The 25,506-nt window shown below is 39.6% G+C and overlaps 1 protein-coding gene across 2 annotated transcripts in view; it reads left to right on the top strand.

Annotated features, from left to right (window-relative positions):
• Positions 1–3,083: 3,083 nt before the first annotated feature.
• The window catches only part of LOC102785858 (solute carrier family 22 member 23-like), a 35,330-nt gene continuing 12,907 nt past the window's right edge, over positions 3,084–25,506 (top strand). Inside the window, exons 1-3 of one of the 2 annotated variants that reach the window (XM_087831552.1) lie at positions 3,084–3,839; positions 11,649–11,752; positions 11,928–12,007. In XM_087831552.1, coding sequence (XP_087687678.1) covers positions 3,405–3,839; positions 11,649–11,752; positions 11,928–12,007 — 619 coding nt within the window. In that variant the 5' untranslated portion in view covers positions 3,084–3,404. Of the gene's footprint in view, positions 3,840–11,648; positions 11,753–11,852; positions 12,008–25,506 lie in introns of both variants that reach the window. The other variant, XM_087831551.1, reaches the window with a different exon arrangement.

The following is a 25,506-nucleotide window of genomic DNA, read 5'->3' on the forward strand; positions in this document are numbered from 1 at the left end:
TTGGAATAAAAAAAAAATAAACATAATTAGCCTTGAAAAGGCCAATCCTTTAGCAGGTCATTAAACCCCCCCAAATTCCTGACACTATAACAGAGGACACGACCTTAGCCAGAAACAGCATAATGACCATGCCTCAGTTGTCAGTTCCCAAAATAGGCTATTTCACAATGAGCTTCCTTTTTTTGTCATTTCTTTTCTTCAATAATATTTGAAAGAATTTTAAAACCAAGATGCTTTAATGTCATGATGTGTGTTTATCATTTTGCAGTGATAGTGTCCACAATCAGTCTCATTGTCTATGATTTTATTACTTTACTTACTTTGACAGTGACTCCTAAAGAATAAATCAAACATTTACTCTGTGTTAGACTTTGAACCCAAACTGCACTAAAACACTATCATGATGGCTCTTTTTGTCTCTGTGAAAGGTTATCCTATGGTTTTGATCAGGACATGCTATCTTATTGGATCGCAGTATTTGAGCACATTAAATGTGGCCTACGTGAGATTACTTCTGGAATACTGAGTGCTGTGAAACTGCAGTGATAATGTTTTGCAGCTCATGTGTCACTAGCTGGTTTATGATACAGACACCGACAGACAGAACAGCATCACACCTGTTCAGGCAGACACACACACGCAGACTTGAGCTGACTCATATCATCATAAGGGGCGGATCCTGGACACACCTGTATGAGTTGCTAGGGAGTAATAAGCAAGTTTGAATGATAACAAACAGCACCGCAGCAATGATGTGATGGTCCAACGGTTGACTGGTTTCTGTTGACTCACAAGCATGCTGGATTACAATCAAAAGCATTGTGTGAATGGAACATTTGGATAGGATACAGAAAATAAACCCTGTGATTAATGATTTATTTTTTGTTATCTGGTAGACATAGTAGAGTACATAAACAGACAAAAGAGGAAAGGTCCAGATAAAGGAGATTTCTAATTCACTCATTAGATGTTGCACAATACAATGATAATTAATAACAGGCCTTTAATAATGGGAAATATGTTTTCCTGTATTTTGGGAGAATTTTAGATCTGTATGTAACAGTCAGGTGACACCACAAACATTATGAACATGTTCATATTTCACCAGCACTGACTTTTCTGTAAAAAAAAATAATAATAATAATTTTTTTTGCTTTGGATGTTGCGTGGTTTAAAAATGGTCTGCATACACTACAATGAGAAAACAGCAGTGCTGTTGTTCCAGTCTGCCGCCAGGGGACATCAGTGTGCAACAAAAGACACCAAGACACCGCAGCCCATTTGCACCCTTAATCGTCCTTCCATTGCCCTCCAAAAAATGGTCATGTTTCCAACCCACGGTATAATGTATAACGTACAATATGGGTCATATATAAAAGATGTTTGCATGACATCAAGGTTTACCTAAATGTATTTATTATAATTGCTTTATTAATAATCGTTAGGAACTGTACACACCTGAAATAATAATAAAAACAAACGAACTAAGTAATAAATGCCTTATTTGAGAAACGAAGAAAAAATACTATTAAAAAGTTTTTAAAAAGATTAAAAAAAAGAGAGACAAAAATAAATAAATAAAAATACACATGCACTAGCACAAAACGGCCAGGAGGGTGAGGCATTGCCAAATGCACATGTGGTGTAGATAAGGAGTCTGCCATCACATGGTCAGATAAATATAGGTTATGAAGATGTGAATCGAACCTCCCCGACAATTAACCGAGAAAAAAAAAGTTATTTATTCAACATGTCTGTGATGTTGAATTTGTATATTTGGGGGGGGGGGGGGGAACTAAGTGACCAAGTAAATGTAGTCTTTAATGATTAGAATTATCATAGTGAGTTATAAACATGTCTTCAAGGTTAAAAAAAGGGATTTACTCAAAATTTCACTGAGTAAAATGGTTGCTATTTAATGTGGTGATGCTTACTAGTGATTACTGCAAAAACGTTTCTAAGCTGTAGTCCATGTTTTGATTAAACGTTTTAAAAGCAAAGTAATCATCCATCTGGGGTTCTGGGGTGATGTTAGGTTGATATAAGGCGCTAAAAATCTGGAACACAATCCTGAGCTGCTGGAGGTGGCCAAATCATTTATACAATTTAATAACCTCAAATCTGGTGGTGAAAAAAAATCTATGACTATTTTCACTACTTTAAGTAGAAACAAAATAAAAATCTTTTATCAGTACCATATGAGCATTTGTTTAAGTACACTTGAACATACTAATTTATATCTTAGTTATAAACATACCACACAGGAAATCAGGGGCTGCCAGTGTTTAGAAGAAAACCTATGTGAGTTTTTAATTACAATAAGACAGCAGTTTGTGGTCATCGTCCCAAGCTTCTAAATAAACTTTATTATGTGCTACAGTTCAGTCTTAGACAAGGTAAATTATTGATTTCCCCGTCTCTCTTGGAGTCAGGCTACAGTTAACTGGGAGAAAACGAACTCCGTTTACTTTCAGTTTGAAAGCAAATTAAAACCTTCTCCCACTCACTTAATTGTCCCGAGTCATCAGTTAAAAATCAGCCCACTGATTGGTCATTTTTGTGTAGACCTGAAGCAACACGACTTCTTATTGCGCGTAATACTGTTTGCTTAAATTGCTGGCACGCACAGTTGTTTTGTTTGCTGGAAATATAGGCGGGGACAACACTACAGTCCCTCCCCCTTCCCATTACAGAACATAATCTTACCTGTTGTTGATGTTTTAAATTTGAGAATATGTGGTTTTTATCTATGGTTTACGCTTAGACTACTTTAATATACCCAATCCTTAAATTATAGAAATATATAAATAGGCTACAAAGAACACCGAGACAGAAATGTGACCATTTATCAAAAATATATAGCATCACTCAGACAAACTTTGTACTAATTCCTTTTTTTTTTTCTTTATGCAGGGCCTATTTTAACCTATGTGATTACATTACTGTTCATTGTCTGACTGCAAGACAAAGTGGTAGTTACCACTGGTTACAAGTGGCCACGTTAGGTTAAAGTGATTAGCCACATCCTCCATGGGCAGGTGCGTTACCTGTGGCTTCCCCAGGAAGCAATTCTTTCGCTCTGGTGCTACAGCTCACCTACACAAACAGAATCAGCCGACAGAAAAAAGCGTGGGATAGTATATGTCGTCGTTTCCCAATTCATCGCAATCCGCCTTTTGTTTCAGGACGCGTGTCTGCAGTCACTCCCGCACGGGTTTTGGTGTCAGACGGAGGGAAGTGCTTCCTGATAATAAGGAGGTGCGTCTTATTTCCATTCCAGTGATTGACTGCGCACGGCTTTCACCGCCGGAACTGGAGGTATTGACGCATTGTGGAGTCGACAGGGGGTAGCACTGCAACCCCGGCTTCGCTACACAACGGAGGCATCTGTAGGGGAAACCGCGATGGCCGTGGTGCAGCTCGAAACGGGGGACCATCAACCTGAGAACGGCTTCGTGTCACCCGAAACCACGTCGCCGGATCTGCTGACACGCATCGACGGCTCTGTTCTGCCATTTCTAGGTGGATTTGGGAAGTACCAGAAACAGCTGATTGTGCTGACATGGATTCCGGCGTTATTTATTGGATTCAGTCAGTTCTCTGATAATTTCCTCCTCGCCCAGCCAAACAGCACTTGTATCCAGCCTTTGGCAAATCTGACTAACCATAGTAGAGATCATTCCTCGCTGTTAGGCAGGCCAAAAAACATTAGTGAGCGACCGGATCCAATTTGTGTCAATGGAAGTTCCACAAACAAAATCACGACCAGCATGCCTTGTAACAACAATGAGTGGATATGCGAGCTGCACACAGGACTTAAGGAAAATGTGGTTACTAAGGTAAGCTATCCATCTTGAGGATAGGGTGGGGGGTCCTTTGTATAATTTGTTATGCATCCTAATAACAGGGTCGATATTACATTAGTAAGATGCGCTTATTAACGCTGCAGTTACAGTGAAAAAACAAAACAGTTAGCCTTAAACGGCCACGTTAAAATTCTGTCTGATTGTGTTGTGAAAGCACCTCGGTAGTGGTTGTGGTTATGCCTCCATTGTTGCAGTCTTCTCTCCACTTTGGGGCGTCTAGCACCGTCATCTCCAGTGCGGATTTACACAGCCACGAATTGGCTCACGTTGGACCTAAAAGTAGTAGGATTCAGGTGAGGGCATGCATGGTGCTGACAGTGAGTCATCGCACCATCTGACACAATGGGTGACCTGTCACAGAAACAAGCCACCATTGGCACATGGGGGCAAACTGCCAGGGCTAGTGGAATTTGCCGGTCGGTTGTCGTAATGGATATAATAGACAGGGAGCATTTGATTTGGAGCAAAGGTCATTACTGTACTCTCTAGAATAATGCAACCCCATCCCTGATCAAACATCACCCGGCCCATTGCTGTCCTAACCAAACAGCAGTAAGATAATCTTATGGCTCTCATATTGGACACTTTCAGGTTGTTTGTGACTCAGGATTGAGGCCTTTGCATTCCAATATCTGTGCCTGCAGTCTTTGTAGTTGGACTGCGAGCTGCAGGAGGAACACTTTTATATCTCCTTTTGCCAGTCTGCTTGTCTCCAGCTGCAGATGCTGCATGTGCATATGAGGATACAAACATTATTGTTTTTGTACAAGAAAAAAGAAGAGCAGACCTTCTTCATTATTGGAAATATGCAAAAAATAATACTTATTAATTCTTAGAACAAGGTGCAATTAAATCTTAGAAATAATCTAAATGTTGTACAATCAGTTTGTTTAAAACCTTTAATGTCCACTCTTGCTGTCACACACACACTCAGTTGAAGAGCACAGCAAGTCACATTCTAGCTGGCAGCAGCTGTACCTTTTCAAGGGTTTTTAAAAAAAGGATGAGCTTGGAAGCTTCACTGTATTGCACACTGCTCGCCTCCATTGTGGTGTCTGCTTATCATTGATAATGTCCCTTATTACAATAAAGCAAATAAAATGCAGCTGTGGCATTTTAATTTAGCTGTGGGAGCTGGGGCAGTTGAAATCTTGATTTCATTTGCTGTCCACAGGGTAATTTGAGGGCCGGGGCTGCATAAAAGGCCAGCGTGATAAACTGTTCTCACGCACTAGGGGATTCTCACAAGTGCAGCTGAATATAAAGTCATACGTGAAAGAATTTGACTGGGTGGATGTAAATTACTAATAATCAGAATATTTCAGTTTCCCTGTGGCTAAAGCTGAAAACAGGTTTCCCATATGAAGGCTGATGATTTGAAAACAGTCATTGCTCTCTGCTCACGCTGCCGTTGTAACTTTGTACATGCTAAGATTTATGTTGCCTTTGAACACATACTGAGAATGTCATGTTGACACTACCACCTCTGGAGATCAGTAACGGGCCTGGACAGTTGCTAAAAGTGTCTGGCAATGCTCGTCTTCTCTAACTCCTGGCTGTCCACATTCAGACAAGGTCACGGTGAGGAGAAGCTGAATCGAATGGCACGCTGTCAAAATCCGAAATTGAAGCAAAAATATCTCTTGTGCTTGTACTTGTCATTTTCTTTTTCTATTTTGACACTGGCCCTCAGTCTTCCAGGCCTCCTTTTTGCTCCCCCACCATAGAACACAAACTATAGAATGTGGCACTCGAATAGGAAGTGATGACTTGGCTTTTATCCCTGTGTTTGGATTGCCACAGAAAAACTGCACACGCCTGGGTCTCACCTATCCATGACACACTATCCCTAAAAAGCAGAACAGAGTGTCAATTCTGACGAAACGCCTTAGTGTCTCTTACACACTGTCTGAAGACAATCTAACCCCACACTGCTCTGCACGAGGTCGGCACTTAAATACTTGTAGATATTCAAACTCTGTGCCATTTTTCCGAACTTGACACGTGATGAGGTGCCACTGCTCACACAGTGCTTTCTCAGGGTGACACAGAAAGAAGGCAGTGTTGAAAGATCCAAAGTGGTTAATGTGGAGACCCATCCTAATTGAGTCAAAGCTCTCCTCAGGGTCCTTCTTAATTGAACCGAGCCTTTGAAATCAGAATATACCATTACTCAGACACAGTCTCTGTGCAACCTACCCTACTCATCTTGCTTTGGGATGGGCAGCAGCTGCACATACTGCCTGAAATAGTGGCCTGAGAACCTCTTCAAATGACAGATTAACCTCTCTAACTCATGCTTTATCAATTTGGTTGTTGTATGATAATCAGATGCACCGGGCAGTAAAGGACTGATGATGATGTAATATTTACATGATGGATTCTCCTCTTGGAAATTGGATTATCATGACCCTTTAAAAAAGAATTACCTTTTCGTTGTCAAAAAAATAAAACAAAACAAAAAAAGATGAAGTATCTCCTGATGTGTCTCTAAACTGCACTGCATTGCATTGTAAACCAGTTGTGTATTCCTCGCACTGAAATCAACAAGAAATGGCATCTTTAAATAATAAATGACCTAAATGATTAAATAAAGAACTGCTAATTGCTGAGCTGAAATGGTTAGCCAGTTAATCAGTTAGTTAATTGGAGCCCCGCGCTTTATTTAATAATTGAGAAATATAATTGAGAACATTAGAATAACTGTTAGGAGCAGACGGATTGATTAACAACTGTTTAGCTGTGCCCGTACTGCACTCATACAACTGTGCCATCTTCATGTTGTTCTCCTCGTAGTGTAGGTTAGGTTCTTATGAATGTGATAAGGACGATATGTTTTAAAAGCCTTGGTGGGTACACCCAGACACGGTATCTCTAGCTCGAGGCTGCACACCCATAGATCTGAAAGATGATACTGTAGCTGAACACCCATGCAGGCCCCTCTGCTCTGTGTCCCTTCATGCTGTTTACCCAGCTGGTTGGCTCCTTCCACAGACTCTGGATCAGTGCGGGACTCTTTGAAATAGCCTCAGCTGTCAAAAGGCGACGACCCCACTGCAGATACCCAGTCAGCACACAATGACAGCCTCTCACAGTGTCAGCTGGGAGGAAAGATGCTTGTGTGACCAGATGATAAAACTCTGCTGAGGCGCTGTGTGTGTGACAAGAATGTGTGCTGTGCTGCTCTTTTCTGATAAGTGCTGTTTTGGAACAGGGAGGGGTGAAAGCTGTGACCCTTTGCTATGGTTTAAGTTTGTGTTTTCTATGGATGGTGTGATGGAATTTGGGTAATAGGAGTAATGGCTTTTCAATACATATGAAGTCTGACTGTTGACAGATATGTGTAGTTGTGCTAACTATCAACAACAGGAGGGCATGAATAATGCATGGACAGGCAAAGGTTTGTTGTTTCACAAGCTGTCACTGTTGATCACAGTAAAATAACACTGCCATCAGCCAACTTGTCAAACATGGTATGGTATCTTATGTAATGTTTAGCATAGCCTGCATCTGAAACATGGTCACACTGATAATGTGACATCAGGTTCAGTCCCTAAGGCTGCAGATCCAGCATCACATGTGTAATGTTCCCTTTTTTGACTTCTTTTACCCCATATTTTCAGTGTGTTATGGGACGCATGCTATAGGTCTATGTTTTTCCAAGAACTCACCCTCCTTATACAATAGTTTGTTATATCCTCACCCAGCTACCACCACAATATAGGGTTTCACCCCTCCAGCGGTGGTAAAACTTGCACTTGGAAGCAGACAGAGTCAGATAACCTCAGTGATGGTCTGTTGCTAGGCAGTAACTATGCAGCAGTCTCTCCCTGTGTTTTCTGCTGGCTCCTCACAACTGCTTTTGAGCATTTCTTTCCCTCTCTCTGTCTGTCTGTCTCTTTCTATCCAGTTATCTTTTGCATAAATGTGTTCCCTGCTTTGTTTTTTTGCTTCTCCCTCCATATCTTTGTATGTTCTGTGGTTACATTGTACAATTATGCCTCCTTCCCCCTGTGCTTGCCTTCATCTCTCTCTTCCCCCCTCCCTCCCCTGTGGCCTGCTCCCTCTCCTTTGAAACCCCCACCCACCACTGTGTAGTTCAGCGAGTGCAAAAATGTGCAGCTGTGGTTGAACATCTTCATCTCAGTGGACTCGATGGTCTAGACTGATCACTGGTGGCCGTTCTTTTGAAAGAGATCAACAGATTTCCTTGAGATTTTGACTGATTTGATCTTAGCCCTTTCATGGTTTGCATCTTATCTCAGTTAAGTGATTCATGTGTACAGAAACATTCTCTCTCACTGACTTCTATTCATTACTAACAAAATGAGCAAGACAATAGCAAGGAAACAAGTGACAAATTAAACCTGACAAAAAGCATAGATCTGACTCAAGGTGATGATCAATCTAAATTTTAAAGATGCTATTTTTATGTTATGGCTTAAATATTTGTCATCCCATGTCTCCCTGGCTTTTCCAAAAACCGTATGCCCAGTAATGGCTGTTGCACAGATAAAGGACCAGGTTTTAGTCAAAGTTCGAAACAGAGTTAAATGATCTAGAAGTAACCTTAATAACAGCTGGTCAAGCCTTCTACTGTAGAAAGGTCCTTTATGAACACAGGATACAGTGACATACTTTATGAAAGGAAGGCCGATAATACGGTCCAACAATTCAAAGAGACGTGTTAGCTGACTCTCCCCGGGAACAAGCGTGTAATACAACTGATAAGTGACAGAAGCTATCATGCAAATTACACCCGTGTTTTCCTGCTTCTGTTAAAGCGTGTTAAAATGCAGATATTTTTGACATTCAGCAGTGTTTTTTTAAATCCATGTGCAAAATAAATGGGCAAAATAGGAACTCCACAGTGTGTGAGCTGTTGAATTTTTTTTCTTTACATTAAATCTACAGATACATTATGAATGTTTTTATATGCTCCTATAAATGCATTGCCTTGTGTGAAGTACTTGCACTGAGTCTTTAGAAAAATGCTCTATAAATAAAGATAATTTGTTATATTGAAATGATCCAAGTGGTTGTTGTGTAACTCTGTCTGCAGTGGTTACTTCCTCATGTTGAGTGCTTCTCTATTACCAGCCTTTAAAAATACCTGATTCATTTTTAGGCTGACTTTGTCCGAATAAAGGCAATGGTTAAAGTAAAAATATGAGCAGATAGCAGGGTAAGCTTATTTATTAGTCAGTCCATTTCCTGACTAGTAAGTTATATTCTTTTTGTAAATTCCATTTGTTTATTTATTTTTTTTATTTTTTTAACTAACATTCATATTCTAGACTGGTTTGATCACTTTTATAAAGGTTGCATAAAACAGCCTGGTATATTAAAAGCATTGAGCAAAGGATGTAACCCCGCTTTTTGTAGTTTGTAGGATTCTCTTTTCCAAAACTTTTAATTACCGTTAAAGTTAATGAAGGCTTTGAAATAAAGCACATTAATGATGCCAAGCAATCTAAATGAAGCCACAGACAGTTTAACTGCCTTGTAAGACATTGGTGCTTTGTCTGTAACGTGTGACATGGGGAATGCTGATGTTCGTGTTTTATAACACTGGTCATCTGTCTGTGGTCGCCTACATATCTCAGTTCTGCTCAGTCACCAGTCTTCCAGCTCTGCTGATACATGTCGTCATAGTGTGTTTTACTGTAGATTGAAATGCGAGTTTTATTTTGGTAGTCTCTCCAGCTTCCACTTTCTGTTTTTTATAGTCTTTGCTGTCTTGTGGTTGCACAAAAGAAACTTGTTTTCTCCTCTGCGTTTTTCTGTGTCTGACATCGATACTGAAACCATGCACGAGTGGCATGTGTGAGTCATGTGACTGCTTGGTGGCTCTGTGTAATTCCTGGGGCATTCCATTTTGAGCACGTCACTATGGTAGAGTTTACGATAGGTTATGACCCTTCAGAAACAACTCAAATACAAAAGTAAAAGAAACAAAAAGCCTTTTGCTAATTTCACTTTGTACTTGAGAGTATCGTAGACTTACTACATACATAGACTTGCTTGAGCCAACCTTTATGTAAATTTGAAAAAAGCCCCTCCCCCCATCCAAACTACTACTGCTACAGCAGATGATCTGAAAGTAATGTCCTTCAGAGATCTAAAAAATAAAAAAACTGCTAAGACCTGAGTCAGGACCTGGGAGATGGCTCTAATCCTTCAACTGGGCCATATACTCTTCACTAATGCTTTATTATAAATGGTCTCAGGGGCTATCAAGAAGCCATTCTTAAAGAAGCGAAACTGGGGAAAAAGGCTGTGATATGCCAAATTACACAAGAAGTGGGGCTGTATTTCAGCCAGTGGTGTTGGGGATCTTGTCAAAACTTGTACAGAAAAACATACAATGTAACACTTCCACTCATGGATTGACCTCCCCAGAACTTCAACATTATTGAAGCGGTTGCAAATTATCATCACAGAAAAGGAAACAAAAGGCAGCCCATGTCCATTTGAATGTACTTCAAGCAGCCTGGGGAATCCTGAAGACTGCTTAAAAGAATTTACAAGAAAGCATGCCTAAGACATGATTTAGACTTCAGTGGGAAAGCTACATCATAACTTATAAGGTAACTGGAAACTCCTTTTAACCCTACAACCTAACCTTCCATGTGACCTGACATGCAGCTCCTGAAAAGTATAACTACACGTCGGGATGACACAGCCCACAATGACTGTATGGCTGTAAGGGGTTTCTGGTTACAACACAAGTTACAATGTAGATTTTTTGTGTGTGTGTGTGTATCTCTAAATCACACTTAAGAGAGTTCAGGCTTTTGAAGGCTGTTAAAGAATAAAGATGGGCAGACTAAATAATAACTTTTCATAGATTATACAAATTCAGTTTTTGCCTTTATATACCGCATTTCCACATATGTTTACACACACATTAGTACATTTTTTGTAAAAGTGCCAACCTTTACCCCTTCCTCAGATGCATAATCATTACAATGCCCGTGGTAGTCAAAGCTGTAAGTTCAAATCTAAGACGCACGTGTTGAGTCTGCTTGTCACAACCTAGCACTCTTGCTGGAGAGCAAAAAACAGGGTGTACCAACATGCAGAGACAAGTCTACACCACATCGTTGTCATAATCTAGGAATCGCTTTTTTTTTGTTTTTGTTTTTTTTTTTTAGCAGGGATTCAGTCACAAAGTAAAAGTAGAGTTACTGTATTATAGGTCACCCTCTTGACAGCCTACATAGAAACAAAAATAAATGATGTAATAAGAAAGTGTTTGCTTATGTGGAGTTAACCTTGATTATCGACTTAAGTAAAGTTCTCCAAATAATGAAGGAAAACGCCTAATGTGTAATTCATCATATATATATATATATATATATATATATATATATATATATATATATTGCATTGCTTTTGAACCAGGCAGAATGTAATTGAAGAATTTGTGCTTAAATAAGTAATCATAAGTGAACTATAGCGAAATATCACGTTTGGCAAGATGCTCTGTTTTGGAGCATTGGTGTCTTGTCGGGATTAAATAACAGAAAAAAGATATTGATGTTGTGTCAGTGTTGCTATAGACTAAATACCAAGAAGCTCTTCTGTTGCAGGGTATATCCTTCTTACATATCGTTATGAGTGATGATATTTGTCAATGAATTAGACAAACTTAGAGGTGAATGTTAATCAAGAGATAAAAATGCAGCATACTCAAAAGATAATATTGATCTTTGTCCTCCACATTATCTACACAGCATCATTTTCTTGAAACTAATACCTGTTTATTTGTCTCTACAGTGGAGTCTGATGGGTGAGTCAGCATGGAAAGTCCATATTGCAAAGTTTTCTCTGTTGGTTGGATCCATCTTTGGATATCTGGTGTTTGGAATATTAGCTGACTGGTAAGACTTTCGCACCATCCTTAATTGAAATATCATGCAAACCTTAAAGGTGTTTTATGCTTATTACAAGTGTCATTTTTGCTCTTACCTTATTCTGTAGGTTTGGCCGCCACCCAGTGCTGATCATATCAGTACTGTTCATGTTGGTGTTTGGTTTTACTGTGGCCTTTTCTAGGAACGTCCCCATGTTCAGCACATTGCGTTTCTTTGAGGGCTTCTGCCTGGCAGGAATCACCCTTTCTCTCTACGTCCTTAGTAAGTAATTCAGTTACTCCCTACTAAAAGTCCCAAGGGCTCCTTTGTCAAACACCTTATATCCTCAGGTAGTTGCTAAGGTTGTTTGTTCATTACATGAAAGAAAACAATGGAAGGTTTCCTAGAAAAACACAATAACAGTTTTGTTACATGAAACGGCAGCTTTTCAATTCAATTCGGTTTTATTTATATAGTGCAAAATCACCACAAAAGTCACCCCAAGCTTTACAGTGTCAAGTAAAGACCCTACAATAATACAGAGAGAGCAGAGAAACCCCAACAATCAGATGACCCCCTATCAGCAAGCGCTTTGGCGACAGTGGGAAGGAGAAACTCTTTTAGTGGAAAGAAATCTCAGGAGAGAAATCTCTCCCTGCAGAAACGGGGTTAGGGAGATGCACTCAGCTGCCTGCCAGTTGGAGGTGAAGGAACAAAGACAGGACAAAAGGCACGCTGTGAAAGAGAGCCAGACATTAATAATAATCTATGATTAAATATAGACTGATATATAAACACATTGTTAGAAAATCTTACCTGTAGGTAGCTTGTTAGTCGGCTAACTTACACTCTGTTGTGTTATTTGAAGATTTCAATCTCCAAGTTGCTCTTTTTCACAAGTTCAACTTCATACAGCTGTTTAAATATTCATATGATGGTTATACACAGTCATAAAGAACTAAGTACACGTCTTGAATCAGTATCTTGTACGGCCACCTTTAGTAGCAATAACTTGAAGTAATGGATTTCTGCATGACTTAATCAGTCTCTCACTTGCTTGTGGAGGAATTTTGGCTCACTGTATTGCTTCATTTCTTTGAGGTTTGTAGGTATTCAATTATGCACAGCTCTCCTGACGTTCTGCCACAACATTTCTTGCAGGATGAGGCCTGGACTTGAGTGGGCCATTGATTGCAACACCTTAATTCTTTTTTTCTTTTTTTTTGTAGAAAATCTGCAGATTTTAGGCCGTGCTTGGGACCTTAGGCCCTCATTTACTAAAAGTACTTACACAAAAATCTGTGCATAATTTGCACGTACAAAAGTGTCACACAAAAATCTGTGATTTACCAAAATTTTCTTACCCGAGTTTATTTGTTAGTACTAGTAGTAGGTAAATTAGAATAAATTCAGGTTGAATACTATTACTACTACTGCTGCTATTGTTACTAATATTAATGCTACTAATAATAATATGATTGCTACCTTTTGGTCATTATTTATAATTTTCACAAACACCATAAGCCACAAAATACTTGGAATCCACCATTTAGAAAAACAGGCTTTAACCCTTTGATTTAAATATATTACATTATTCTCCCATATCATCTTATCAACAGTGACTTCTACCATTGTTGGATGTCATCAGTTAGTCTAATTTTTTGACTAAGTGGCTGCTGATTTATTTATTTTCTTATTTGATGCCCCCACTTAGGCCACATTGAATGTCTTAGGCCAAAAGTCATTTCAAAGACCGTTATTTAAGCCTGAGGCTCACTTTTGTTTTCCATGGGAGTGATGACTCTCTGGAACGCTGTGCCTTTTCTGCCTTCCTAAACACCTTCCTTATAGAGAAATTTGAGTGTGGCAGTTGGTATGCAGATTGCATCAGGCTGTTGGTCTGGAATGATTCTGATTTACTAACATACACATAAGAAAGAAAATAGGTTGGTGCGCATGCTTCATAAATCTGACAGTAATTTATTTTGTACGCACGTATTTTTGGCTAAGGGTAAGAATGTTTCCACACACATATTAGTAAATGAGGAGCGTTGTCCTGTTGCGTTACTCACTTTTGGTTAAGGTTTAGATGTCGGGCATTTGACTCTAGATTACTTTGGTAAACAGAAGAGTTCATGGTAAGCCTAATGACTGCAGGGTGCACAGGTCCTGTGGCTGCAAAAAAAATGCCAATTCATCACCCCTCCACCTCCGTGCTTGACAGTCAGTATGAGGTCTTGAGGTCTGATATCTTTTGTTTGCTTTTCACCAAACATGGCGCTGTGCGTCATGGCCAAACACTGGCGTCTTTAGTCTCATCTGTCCAAAGGACATTATTCCAGACATTTTATGGTTTGTTCAGATGCAACTTTAAAAACTAGGCTGAGCCTAACCTATACTGATTCACTCTTTTTCTCAATGTTCTACAGATTCTAAGTCTGTATAATCTGGTATGTAGCTCAGGTTCCACAGACCTTTTGCAGGTTTCTGAGCAGTGCACAGTCTTCGGGTACTTTTCCAGGGAAGACTGTGGCATTGTGTTAACACTTATCTGAATACCCGATACCAGCAAACTGCCCAAACCTCTGCTTTCATTGAAGTGGTCACACTTATTAATGATGAGTTAATCAAGTGGGCTTGATTAGCAGCATCTGGCTGCTTGCTGCATACCCTCTTAATTCCTATGGAAGCAGAAAGGGTGTACTTGATTTTTCACATGACTGTATAGTCCTTTCTGGAGTACTTTCTTTTTCATGTGACTGTAGCTAAGTAATGTTAATGGAAATAGGTTTAAGCTAACAGCTTTCTGAAAGAGCTCATAATTTTATAAGAATGTTGCCTTGAAAAGAGTCTGCTGATTAAAAGCACTTTTTGGCTGGACTGGAATTAAACTTCTGTAAATCATGTTAAGTGCACGACCCAGTGCCATCACCATACTTAATTAAATGTGCTACAAAGATAATTTTTTACAGTGTATACCTGGATTTGAACTTTTACTAGGTGCCAAATTACTTAACTGCTCATGCTAATGCTTACTGCATATGAAAACCAGTGTATTCATAGTACTTGTTTTTGTTTTTGTCTTTTAATAATGATAAACTAAAAACATTCATGTAAAAAAGCAGTAGACCACTCAACAGTCCAATGCAAGAACTGCTCGTTAACAAATCAAAATCTTCCCTTTCGTTCCTCTGTTCATTGCTAAATAACATCTTGGTTACTTGTTGGTCTTGGTGGTTTAGTTAAACTGGTTTGTTTTCGGTTTGGCTGCTTGCAGAGGAAGTAAGAGCCAGTTTGTTTACACATCACGATCAGAGTTCCTTGTTGATACTGTGCGAATCAGGTGTATCAGGAGCATATTTCTCCTGTATTGGCTTCCTTTCATTGGCTTCCTGTTAAATCCAGAATTGAATTCAAAATCCTGCTCCTCACATACAAGGTCTTAAATAATCAGGCCCCATCTTATCTTAATGACCTTATAGTACCATACCACCCTATTAGAGCACTTCGCTCTCGCACTGCAGGCTTACTTGTTGTTCCTAGAGTATTTAAAAGTAGAATGGGAGTCAGAGCCTTCAGTTTTCAGGCCCCTCTTCTGTGGAACCAGCTTCCAGTTTGGATTCGGGAGACAAACACTATCTCTACTTTTAAGATTAGGCTTCAAACTTTCCTTTTTGCTAAAGCATATAGTTAGGGCTGGACCAGGTGACCCTGAATCTCCCTTAGTTATGCTGCAATAGACGTAGGCTGCCGGGGGATTCCCATGATGCATTGAGTTTTTCCTTTCTAGTCACCTTTCTCACTCACTATATGTTAATAAACCTCTCTGCATTGAATCATATCTGTTATAAATCTCTTTCTCTTTTCCACATTATGTCTTTCTCCTGTTTTCCTTCTCTCATCCCAGCCAGTCGCAGCAGATTTGCCGGTGGTTTCTTCCTGTTAAAAGTTTTTCCTTCCCACTGTCGCCAAGGTGCTTGCCCATCGGGGGTCATATGATTGTTGGGTTTTTCTCTGTATCTATTATTGTACGATCTACTGTACAATATAAAGCACCTTGAGGCAACTGTTGTTGTGATTTGGCGCTATATAAATAAAATTGAATTGAATTGAAGGTACTCCACTTTAATACTCGCCTGTAGCCGAGGATAGTGATCAGCTGAAAGAAGAGTAATTATGTTGCACTAACCTATTAACATTTATTAAACTGAATGCCTATACGGGCGTAAATTCTCATTACTTACAAACTACCAACCTGCTTAGCTCTAAATTGAACTCTTTCATTTTCATTTACGTGAACCACAATTTTTTTTCCTCCTTTAATCTTTGTTACTTCTAATCAATAATCTAATAAGGACAAAAGTGGTTGTCTTCACTACACTTTCCCATCACTGCAGGAAGAGTCTGTAGACACTGTAATATTTCTGGGGATGAATCATCTCTCTTAATGTGACCTTCTATCTGAACGGTAAAGTAATAGTTTGTGAATATTTTGTGCTGTGCTGCGTCCTAGTAATTGGCGATGCAGTTGATGAACGTTCTCGGCTCAGCGGTGGATCCTTAAGAGCCTCTTTGGCTGCAGTAATTGACCAGTGCAGAGGCAAGGGAAAAAGGACAAATGAGAGAGAGGGAGCAAGGATGAGATGATGAAGGATGGGGCCCTCAGCATCCTTGTCATTCTAATTTAATCCACGCTGCATACCTTGAAAAGCTTTACAGCACACCCAGAATGGTGGGACTGTTTTTGTCTGCTCCCAATACAAGGGGGTGAGATGGAAAGAGGCAAAGGGGTAGACTTGAACCCATCAAATTAAAATTAACCTGACATTTAGTCATCGTTTTCAACAAGTTTGTGGTTTAATCATCCTCAGCAGAGTGGTTGGAGCCCGGTAAGAGGGAGAGAGTTTTGGAGTCATCATATTTATTTTTTTTGTGTTTTTTTTCCCCTCTCTCTCTCTTTTCTTTTTTACATTTTTTTTTGTTATATTTGTCATCCTTAAACAGACTGCAAAACGGAGAGTCAAACAAAACAAGAAGAGTAATTATTGAATAGTTGAGCTAGTCAATTGTAAATAAAAATGGGATCATCTCAAAAGCTTCATTGCAACATTCCAGAACCATTTTAATGAATCATCTCTAGTCAGAGACCAAGATAACATTTGTTCCACCGGTTCCAGTGAACACACAAGAACACACACAGATTACTGTTAGATGTTTTCCACTTTATTCGCATTCAATATTTTTTCGTATTTGATCTAATATAACTTAACTTTGGCTTAACTTTATTGCAATAAAGTTGTCATAAACATGCTGTAATTTGATGTGTTCCTTCTCCTTTCTGGGAAGTCTAGTGTTTGCCAATAATATATCAAACATTATATTTAGAGGCTTTAAATCTTTATAGAAAACTAACCCTAGAGGTAGTTGGGTTCATCATAAATCCCCAGGGCCAGGACTGGAGGTGGATAACCCAATCGTTGATGTTGATCCATTTGCATTAACTGTAAACAGAGAATCTTCTCAGTTAACTTGCTTCAGGCTGTCATTAGAATAAAGATTACTAGTTCCTCATTTACATATAAAAATGAGGCAGTTAAACCCAAACAGCAGTCTTACAGTATTATATAATAATCCTTCCATGATGGTGCAGGGTTTCCCATTTCATTCCATACTTATTAAAAACACATTCCTTAGCAAAAAAACAAATCAGTTTCAGTAGGATTTGTATGTTTCTAACATCGTTATGATTATCCTTTTATACTACAGATCTTTGTAGTCCTGCTGCACTGTAAGATGTAATACACTCAGGTTGAGCAGGGATTAGCTGGACAGCTGTATGTTTGATCTTTGTGCAGGTTTTGTGTTGCCATACTGCCGCCCTTATTTCTAATAATGTTCGGCCCCTGTCACGTGATATTTTCCCTGCAGCCACTCTGTATTGACAAAACTGCTCTACAGCTGCTCGAAGAGTAGGAACACGGTCATGCAGCAACATGTTGTTAGAGAGAATGGATCATTTTATTTTGTGGAATACATGCATTGCCTTCGCAAGAAAGTGTGTCACATATTTAAAAGTTTAGGAAACATTGTAGTCTTGACACTCAGTCATATCACATGCAGCATTGTAAACCACATGACCTTCGTTTGTGGCTTGCTTTGTTTTATCCTGCTTTCAACAGGAAGCCAGAGTCAAATCCCAAGTTCAGCTGTGTTTGCACTGGAGACATTACACTAATCCCCCATTTCTCATCCATCCATGTGCTAGTTTCATTATATGCACCATGGAGAGTGGGAAACATCATGTGCAATAATTTTGATCTAGAAAATCTTATGATGATTGCAATCTTCCTGTTTAATTTGACTGAAAGTTTTAATCATCTTTATTTAGCTAGTATATGCTAATGGAGTTAATAGAATACAGCTCCTTCCCACCCACCCGTGTATATTATTTACTTGTGCCTTTGAGGCATCATTCAGGAAATCCATTAGTCTTTGAGTTTTGTAAGACTGTGGAGCGACTGATACATATCTTATCTGTTGTGCTAGGGTTCCCAGTCAAACTCCATCCCACTGCATGGTCCGACATAGCAGATGCAGAGTGACAGCTATATGACTCTTACAAAAGAGACACAATAAATTTAAAAGGAGGATTTTCTGGTTGTGTGGAATAAGACAGGTTGTGGGAAAGGTTGATTAGGCTAAAATAAAATAAACCGATCAAGAAGATTAAGAGATTTGTGGAAGTTGCACAGCTGCTAGAGTAGAATTTTTCACATCTGAAGAGTGCTTGACTAATGTGATGCAATTACAGCAACACCACAAGTGAAGTGTTTTGTATATTAACATTAGCCTCTTTCATATATCAACCAAGTTGATGCATCTCTCTACTTCACTGATTCGAAGTATAACGAGCACAAAAGAAAGGCCAATGGCTATAGAAAGTCATCTGATGCAGCGCTGCTATTTATACCCCACTGCTCCATCAGTGTAAGCTAGTCTTTTTAGCATCACGCCACAGGCCTCATTGTGCTTATAGCTTTGTGGTGCTGCGCACTAATGCATTTTTACAGTAAACATCAAACCCCTCCCTTACCCCTGCCACGCAGTTTCCAACCCCCGCCCCCCCACTTACAAACAGGCTTCAGCTAGCTGAGTCATGGTAGCAGACTGCACAGGCTGCTGAGGAATTTTGTGATCAGGTTGAGAGCACAGTGATTCTGATCTAGGGCAGTAGTCCACAGCCCTTATGACTGTGTGAAACATTTATGAGTTAAAGTAGTTTCTCTCTGTTACAAAACACTGTCAGATTAAATGTTTTTGTATGTATAACTGTGCACACTAGCTCAATGTTTTTCATCTTACTGTTATGAAGGAAGGACTAGTTTGCATTGAGCTTACCTTAAGAAGAATGCTTGCTCACTTTCTGAATTATTTGCATGCCTAATCATGTCATGGGTGTGTGTATAAGAGCCTAGATGCCTTAATAGAGAGAGAAATGAAAAGCGACGGAGAAAAAAAATGAGACGTTTATCTGTTTTCCACGTAGAGCCCATCTGAATGTTATAGTATTCATGACTCGTGTGGTTTGGGGAATAATGGAGAACTCACAGTTGTTAGCTAGCGCAGCTAGCTAGTTTTTAGCGCATTGTTTGTTAGCTTAATTTGCTAGTCCACCTTTTTGTATATTTACAGATTTGCAAACTAAAAACCAGCACAAAGTGTCTGTAAGGGTTTCAGCTACCATATACTGCCAGAATAAATCTACAAATGCATTACAGCATTGAGTCTCTATCAGAAGAGTGGAAAACCATTGCTCCAGAAAAAGATATCCCCTCATTTTGATGGCGAGTACTGTCAAACACATCAATCCTGAAATCACTGTTCACTCATGTTCACTTCAGCTGGGATCTGGCACCTCCAAAGTGAAAATGGTTGCTACCATTTAAAAAAATAAATTACTGGTTACAACCTCACCAGATTATGTCAAAAAAAGAAAAAAAAACAATACACACACTTGGTTACGTAGTATATCTTATGTTAAAGTGGGACGTTGACAGAAAAAAATACTATTAAGTCCTGCACTGAAAGGGTATTTTTGTTTTCCATATTTGCTCTTAGATAAAATGCACACTGCACACATTGTGTTGTCCCAAAAAGACTTGGCTTTTGTTTAGCTATAAATTTCAGCAGCAGTGGTTACTTTGGGGAAAAGGGGCATTGTTTTTATTTGCATCAGTGTGGAAATATTGCTGCTGACATGCCGAGAGACTCGCTGTGTGGATATTGTTTTTACTGTCACACCTTTGGTATATGCACTGGGCTTGTATGTGTAGCTGGTAAATACACAGGTGCAACTGGAAATTATCTAGATGGACAGAAAGGGGAAGTAAAAGTCATACGGTGTGGAAAAATTTCAGAAATAGGGTGTCAGAGGAATTTTTTTTTAAATGCCCAGAGCAAAAAAAAATTGGTTGATATTTTTACAACATGCCATTGTGAGATTTGATGTTGCACAGTGTCCCTTTAGTTCTCTGCCGGGATTTTTTTCCTTCTTTTTACAGAGTGGCAATGCTCTTCTGGTCAGGCTGGATGATCGGTCTTTTACGCTTCCTGCTGCAGTGCTCTGCTGCCTTTTGTCAGTTTAGGCAGGCCAGGCTAACCTTTTTCTCATCTCTCTCCTCTGTTAGCTGTAATAAGGTGGTTCCTGTCAGTGGCACCCTCCACTTACAGCAAACACTTATCTCTCTTTCACTCATAAAGATACTCAAGGCACAAAAAAACAAAACAGGTCTCTGCAAATTCATCTATCCTCAGTGATTTCCTTTGTGTCTGGGGCGAATTCCTGCTTTGACAGACGGTGTTCTTTGTTGGTCTGCTTGTTCTTCTTACTGCTCGTGTAATTATTGCTCAGTGTGGGCAAGATCTGGACTATTAAAAACAGAATTTTTTCATTAAGCACCAAGTAGCTATGTCTCCCTAAAATCACAGCTAGGTCTGCCTCACACCACTGCTAATGTAGTTTACCAACATTCGGCAGACCATGCTAATTCAACTGTCTTTTCATTCTGTATGCTTAGAATGAATTAAAGAAACTGAACGGTGAAATACCCTAAAGAGGCAGTCCTGGTATTGAGTGGAAATTCTTTCACTCAAAAAACAAACAAAAAACAATTGTTGCTGATGAAACACTGACCACAGTCTTCCTCATGATCCACTTTAGCTGTCTCCTGATAAATGAGTGGAGGGTTAAACTCTGAGCAGGGTTAAAGTTCCCTTTTGTGCTAAGATTACATTTTTGGTGGCTCAGCAAATGCACTTTGCTAAAACGTTAGGCTGCATTTATTTTTAATTTTTAAAGCAGTAGTACTGACTTAAGGGTCATGTTCTAATTGGCCCGGAGTGGAAATAATTTTAAACCTTTGTTGCATGACATAACCTTAAACTATCTCAAACCACAAATTCCTGAGTGAAGTCCAGTAACTGGTAAAATCTTTACTGGCAACCTTTGCACTTTCTTTTGATGAGTGGAAGAAAAAAAAAAAATCAATGCAGTTTCAGTTCTTCTTTGGTTAGGCTGAAGTTGTGTTTAGTTAAGCAAATCTACGACTGTGACAAATGTAAGCTCAGTCACTCAGTTCACAAACAGTGTCTTCTGAACAGCCAGTAGGTTGTTTTGTGTTGATCTTTCTTTAATGCAGTGGTTTTGGAATATGCTGTGTGCCAACACAGCACACTAACACACTAATATACTCTCCAGGTGGGGATTTACTGTCCTGATTACTGAGAATTTGAGCACATGAATCAAAGCAAAGGGCTTGTGGATAGCTGGAATTGTTTGACATTCTGCTCGGCTCCTGAGACTAATCAATAAGCATGACCTTATTCTTAGTCAATAGCCCCTATTTGGAGCTTGAAAAAAAGGGAGAGAGGAGACATCAACATTTTTGTGTGTATAAAAATACACAGCGGGCAGAAAAAATAAAGTATCAAGGTTATTTACCAGAATGACTTATCAGTTTGCTCTTGTTCATTTATACCCAGAATTCCGGTAGTACAATTAGTACAATTGTCTAACTGCACTAATTCTAAAGAAAGGCCACAGAAGAGAGAGAGAGAGAAGATAGTTTTACTTTGCCCTTTAATTGACCTGAGGCCTTTAACCTTGTCAGGATAAATGTTTTCATGCTCTGTTAGAGAACTGGCTTTCTGCCATGTCTTCTTAGGTGATTATGTTGTACTAAAATATGAAGGATATCTTAAGAGCGACGTTCCTTTTTTCTCACAGACTTTCATGGCTAACTGCACGGCAAACAGCTTGTACATCTATGCCAGTAATATTTTATTTCTTCTACATGTCCTCCACAAAGGATAGAGTTTACCCCTATTGGGGGAAAAACACCTTATTTGATCTATAGTAATGCCAGCCAAAGACCAAAGTTCACCCTGACCCTAATCAGGGAAATGCTGTTTGCTGACAATGCTTCACTGGTCTGCCACTCAGAAGAAATGCTTCAGACGTTCATCAGAAACTTTAAACATGCCTGATTTGAGTTTAGCCTCACTAGGCATTTCCATCTGTGACCGTCCATCCTTTGAACTTTAATGGTGTATTGATCATGCAGTGAATGGCATACCTGTCCAGTAAGGTTTGGATCAGCCCCAGGTGGGGCTGATATATATACTTCCATTCAGTGCACCAGTGGTTCCCTGACTTGATACATCTGAATTTCTTAAAAATTTAAAATAATGTGAATCACATGCTTGCATGAAATGTTGTAGCCGGGGAATCTGGCCACCCCAACCTTTTGATAGGTCGACAATCCAGTCGGCCGCCTGAGCCACAGTCGGCCCTAAATACAACACCTGGTATCTCCAGTTGTTCTCACATCTGAGTGCATACCAGGCCTAACCATGCTGTACTTTTTAATTTTAATTTTTTTTTTTAACTTTGGCAACACCATAAATGCTGTAAAAGGCAAAGTATCAAATGTTTATTGTAGGCTTCTTACCTTACTTTTTAATGTGGTCACTCAGACTATCTGTAACCTTTTTTTGCCTTACAATGTAATCAGACAATGCACTCTGTAAACCACTTTAAGCATACCACAATCTCCAGAGACTGTGCTCCAACCATTATCACAACACACACTGAAGGAATTCCATTTGGAAATACTGTTTAACTAAAATGTTAAGAGATTCTTCAGGATATTGGTTAGAATCTGGAAGCTACAAACGTTACGGTCCAGGATTGATTGGAACTGCTGGAGGCACTGACACAGCCTGTTTATTTTAACTCATTTCTGTGTGGGATGTTATTTGTGTTTAGTAAGGAATTAGTAGCAAAGGGATATGCACACCCTGCCTATTTCCTTTTCACTTGATGCGGAAGCTGTGGTGACAACTTTTTTTGGTGCCTTCTTTTAAAACAATTAGCAAAGAAATATGCAGATTTCAGCTGTGTGACAGAGGTACAGCTGTGTTGATCCCATTCCTGATTTCACTGTGATTATTTTCTTTCACTGCTGGATGTGACTATAGCTTGCTTTACAAGAATATGACGTTTTTTTTCTTCCCTTTTTAACCCACCAGGAGTGCTGTAATTGATTCATTGTTTCTTCAGTCGGGGCGGGGGAAATGATATTTAATGAGCAGACGCGAGATGTGTTTTAATTGCTGAGTGAATCCGAGAACTCCTTGGTGATTCAAAATCAAAATATATTGATGCTGAAGCGTAGGTATTCAGAGCAAAGTGTGGGAAACGTGATGAGAAGAAGGGCGTAATTGATCAACGGCAGCCTTGTGCCTTGTGATGCCTGCAAGAGGGCTAAAAGACAAATGCTGGATCTGCTTCACCCCATTAATAACTTCGATGAGCTGATGATTAAACACATAGGCTACACAGTCAATCGTCTTAAAGGGTTTTACTTTTATTTATGCAATTAGCTAGCAGCTTTATGCAAGGCAGTTGTGAAATAACAGCTGAGGGTATTCGACGTGGTGCAAGACTGCCAATTCTATTGTTTTTCAGCAGTGGCACACACACACATATCAGTGTAGTATTGTACTGTAATGTGGCACAGGAAACATGCACGCGTGGCCTGGACCACTCTGAGGTGTTCTGAGTGGTCACATCTTAATGTATCCTCAATGTATCTTGGTTGCGTTCTCGCTCATTCTGCAGTCTGAGTTGTGACCAGATCTCAGAAGACGCATTTAAATCCCTGTTACAAAGAGGGACTCATGAGCTACTGGTGAGCTGCTGCACTTTGTGCTTGAGTGTGATTCACATTCTCACATTGCCAAAGTCAGCAAACCAGCTAAATCTTCTTTGGGGATTATCATTGTCATTAATTGGATTTTTAGCCTAATCATTGATGATGTAATTTCTATTTTTACTAATGGGAGTGGTACAAATACATTTAAATGTTTTTTTTTTCCTATTATCTTTTGTGTCACTTTTCCGCCACCCTCGGGAGGCCTTTGGTTTCCAAGTTTAGTCAATTTCTTATATGTAACATTAGATTTGTAATTGGTAGATTTATGTCAGTAGGACAGACTCTGCCGCAGAGCATTATGGGAATGCTGATCTAGCAGGTTGTGGAGGATTAGGGTCAACATGAGTAAGAAGCTCAGGGCTCTTTTCCACAGCTTCTGCTTCTTATTTTGCATTTAGTTTAATTAAATATCCTTATTGTCATAATTGATATCTTAATGAAGTTTGTGCCACTCTGCCTAACGCTTTTCCACACCTCACCACGGGATGTACTTTTCTGGTCAGAGTGCATGAGTCTCAGTGCACATGATGCCTTGCGTACATAAATACAAAACCAAAGAATTCAAATCCCATGCGGTCCTTAACCAGTGAGCCGGTGCTATTCTCCCACAGGCACACAGCGAAGGAGTCTTGAGGTTAGTTGGTTCAAACTCAGCGGGTCTTGCACCCATCGCCCTGCTCTCCACTCATTGGCTTTGTCATACCAGCTGCGATAGTGTCTGTGAACAGAGAGCATTATTCATGTCCTCAGAGGGGGGCACATCCTAATTGAAATTCCAGTCTTTTCCACTGGAATGAAGTGAAGCAGCCGACATCCACTGTATTATGCTGGGCCTGTCACCTTGAAAGGCCCACTGGAGACGGTTAAAATTCCCGGGTAGAAGAAAAGTGATGTATAACAAAAGGGACCAATGAAGCAAGACAAAAGATTCTGGTTGTATAAGAGCAGCGGCATTACAGCAGCATTGGCTTTCTATGGTGTGGTGTGAACTTCTCCTCTGTACTGCAGTAACTAAAGGGCTGAACTGTCTGTGGTTGCTGGCTGCCAGTGGGGTGTGCATGCTAATGACCGAGTGAATGAATCAGTGCCATTCTGATCGAGGGGAAAGGAGCACAAGGAACCCCTTTCTAGTTTGTTCAGCAGCCTACTGTCTTCATCTCTGTACTGTGTCAGAATAAAAAAAAAAGTACTGGAGTCATATAATTTTCTGACTGATGACTTAAGCGTTTCATTAATTAAATCTCAAAAACTAAGATTAGCACAATAGCGTAGCTTCCATCCTCCTGTTGTGAGAAACTAGGAATATTCCAGACTTATTAAAAAGATAACAATTTTCTCTGGTGTGTGGGTGTTTTTGGTGTCAACTTAGTTTTACTCTGTGTAAAAAGCCATGCCGCAACAGCAGTAATTTCTGGATTTTAGGATGTGTTGCATTGAAACAACAAACCTCATTTGCTGATGACAGTGCCAGGATTCCTGTTCTGACCTGCCTGCCTCGCCTAGTCA

Source organism: Neolamprologus brichardi, chromosome 18 (genome assembly GCF_056152115.1).
Source record: "Neolamprologus brichardi isolate AB-2024 chromosome 18, ASM5615211v1, whole genome shotgun sequence".
Taxonomy (NCBI): Eukaryota; Metazoa; Chordata; class Actinopteri; order Cichliformes; family Cichlidae; genus Neolamprologus; species Neolamprologus brichardi.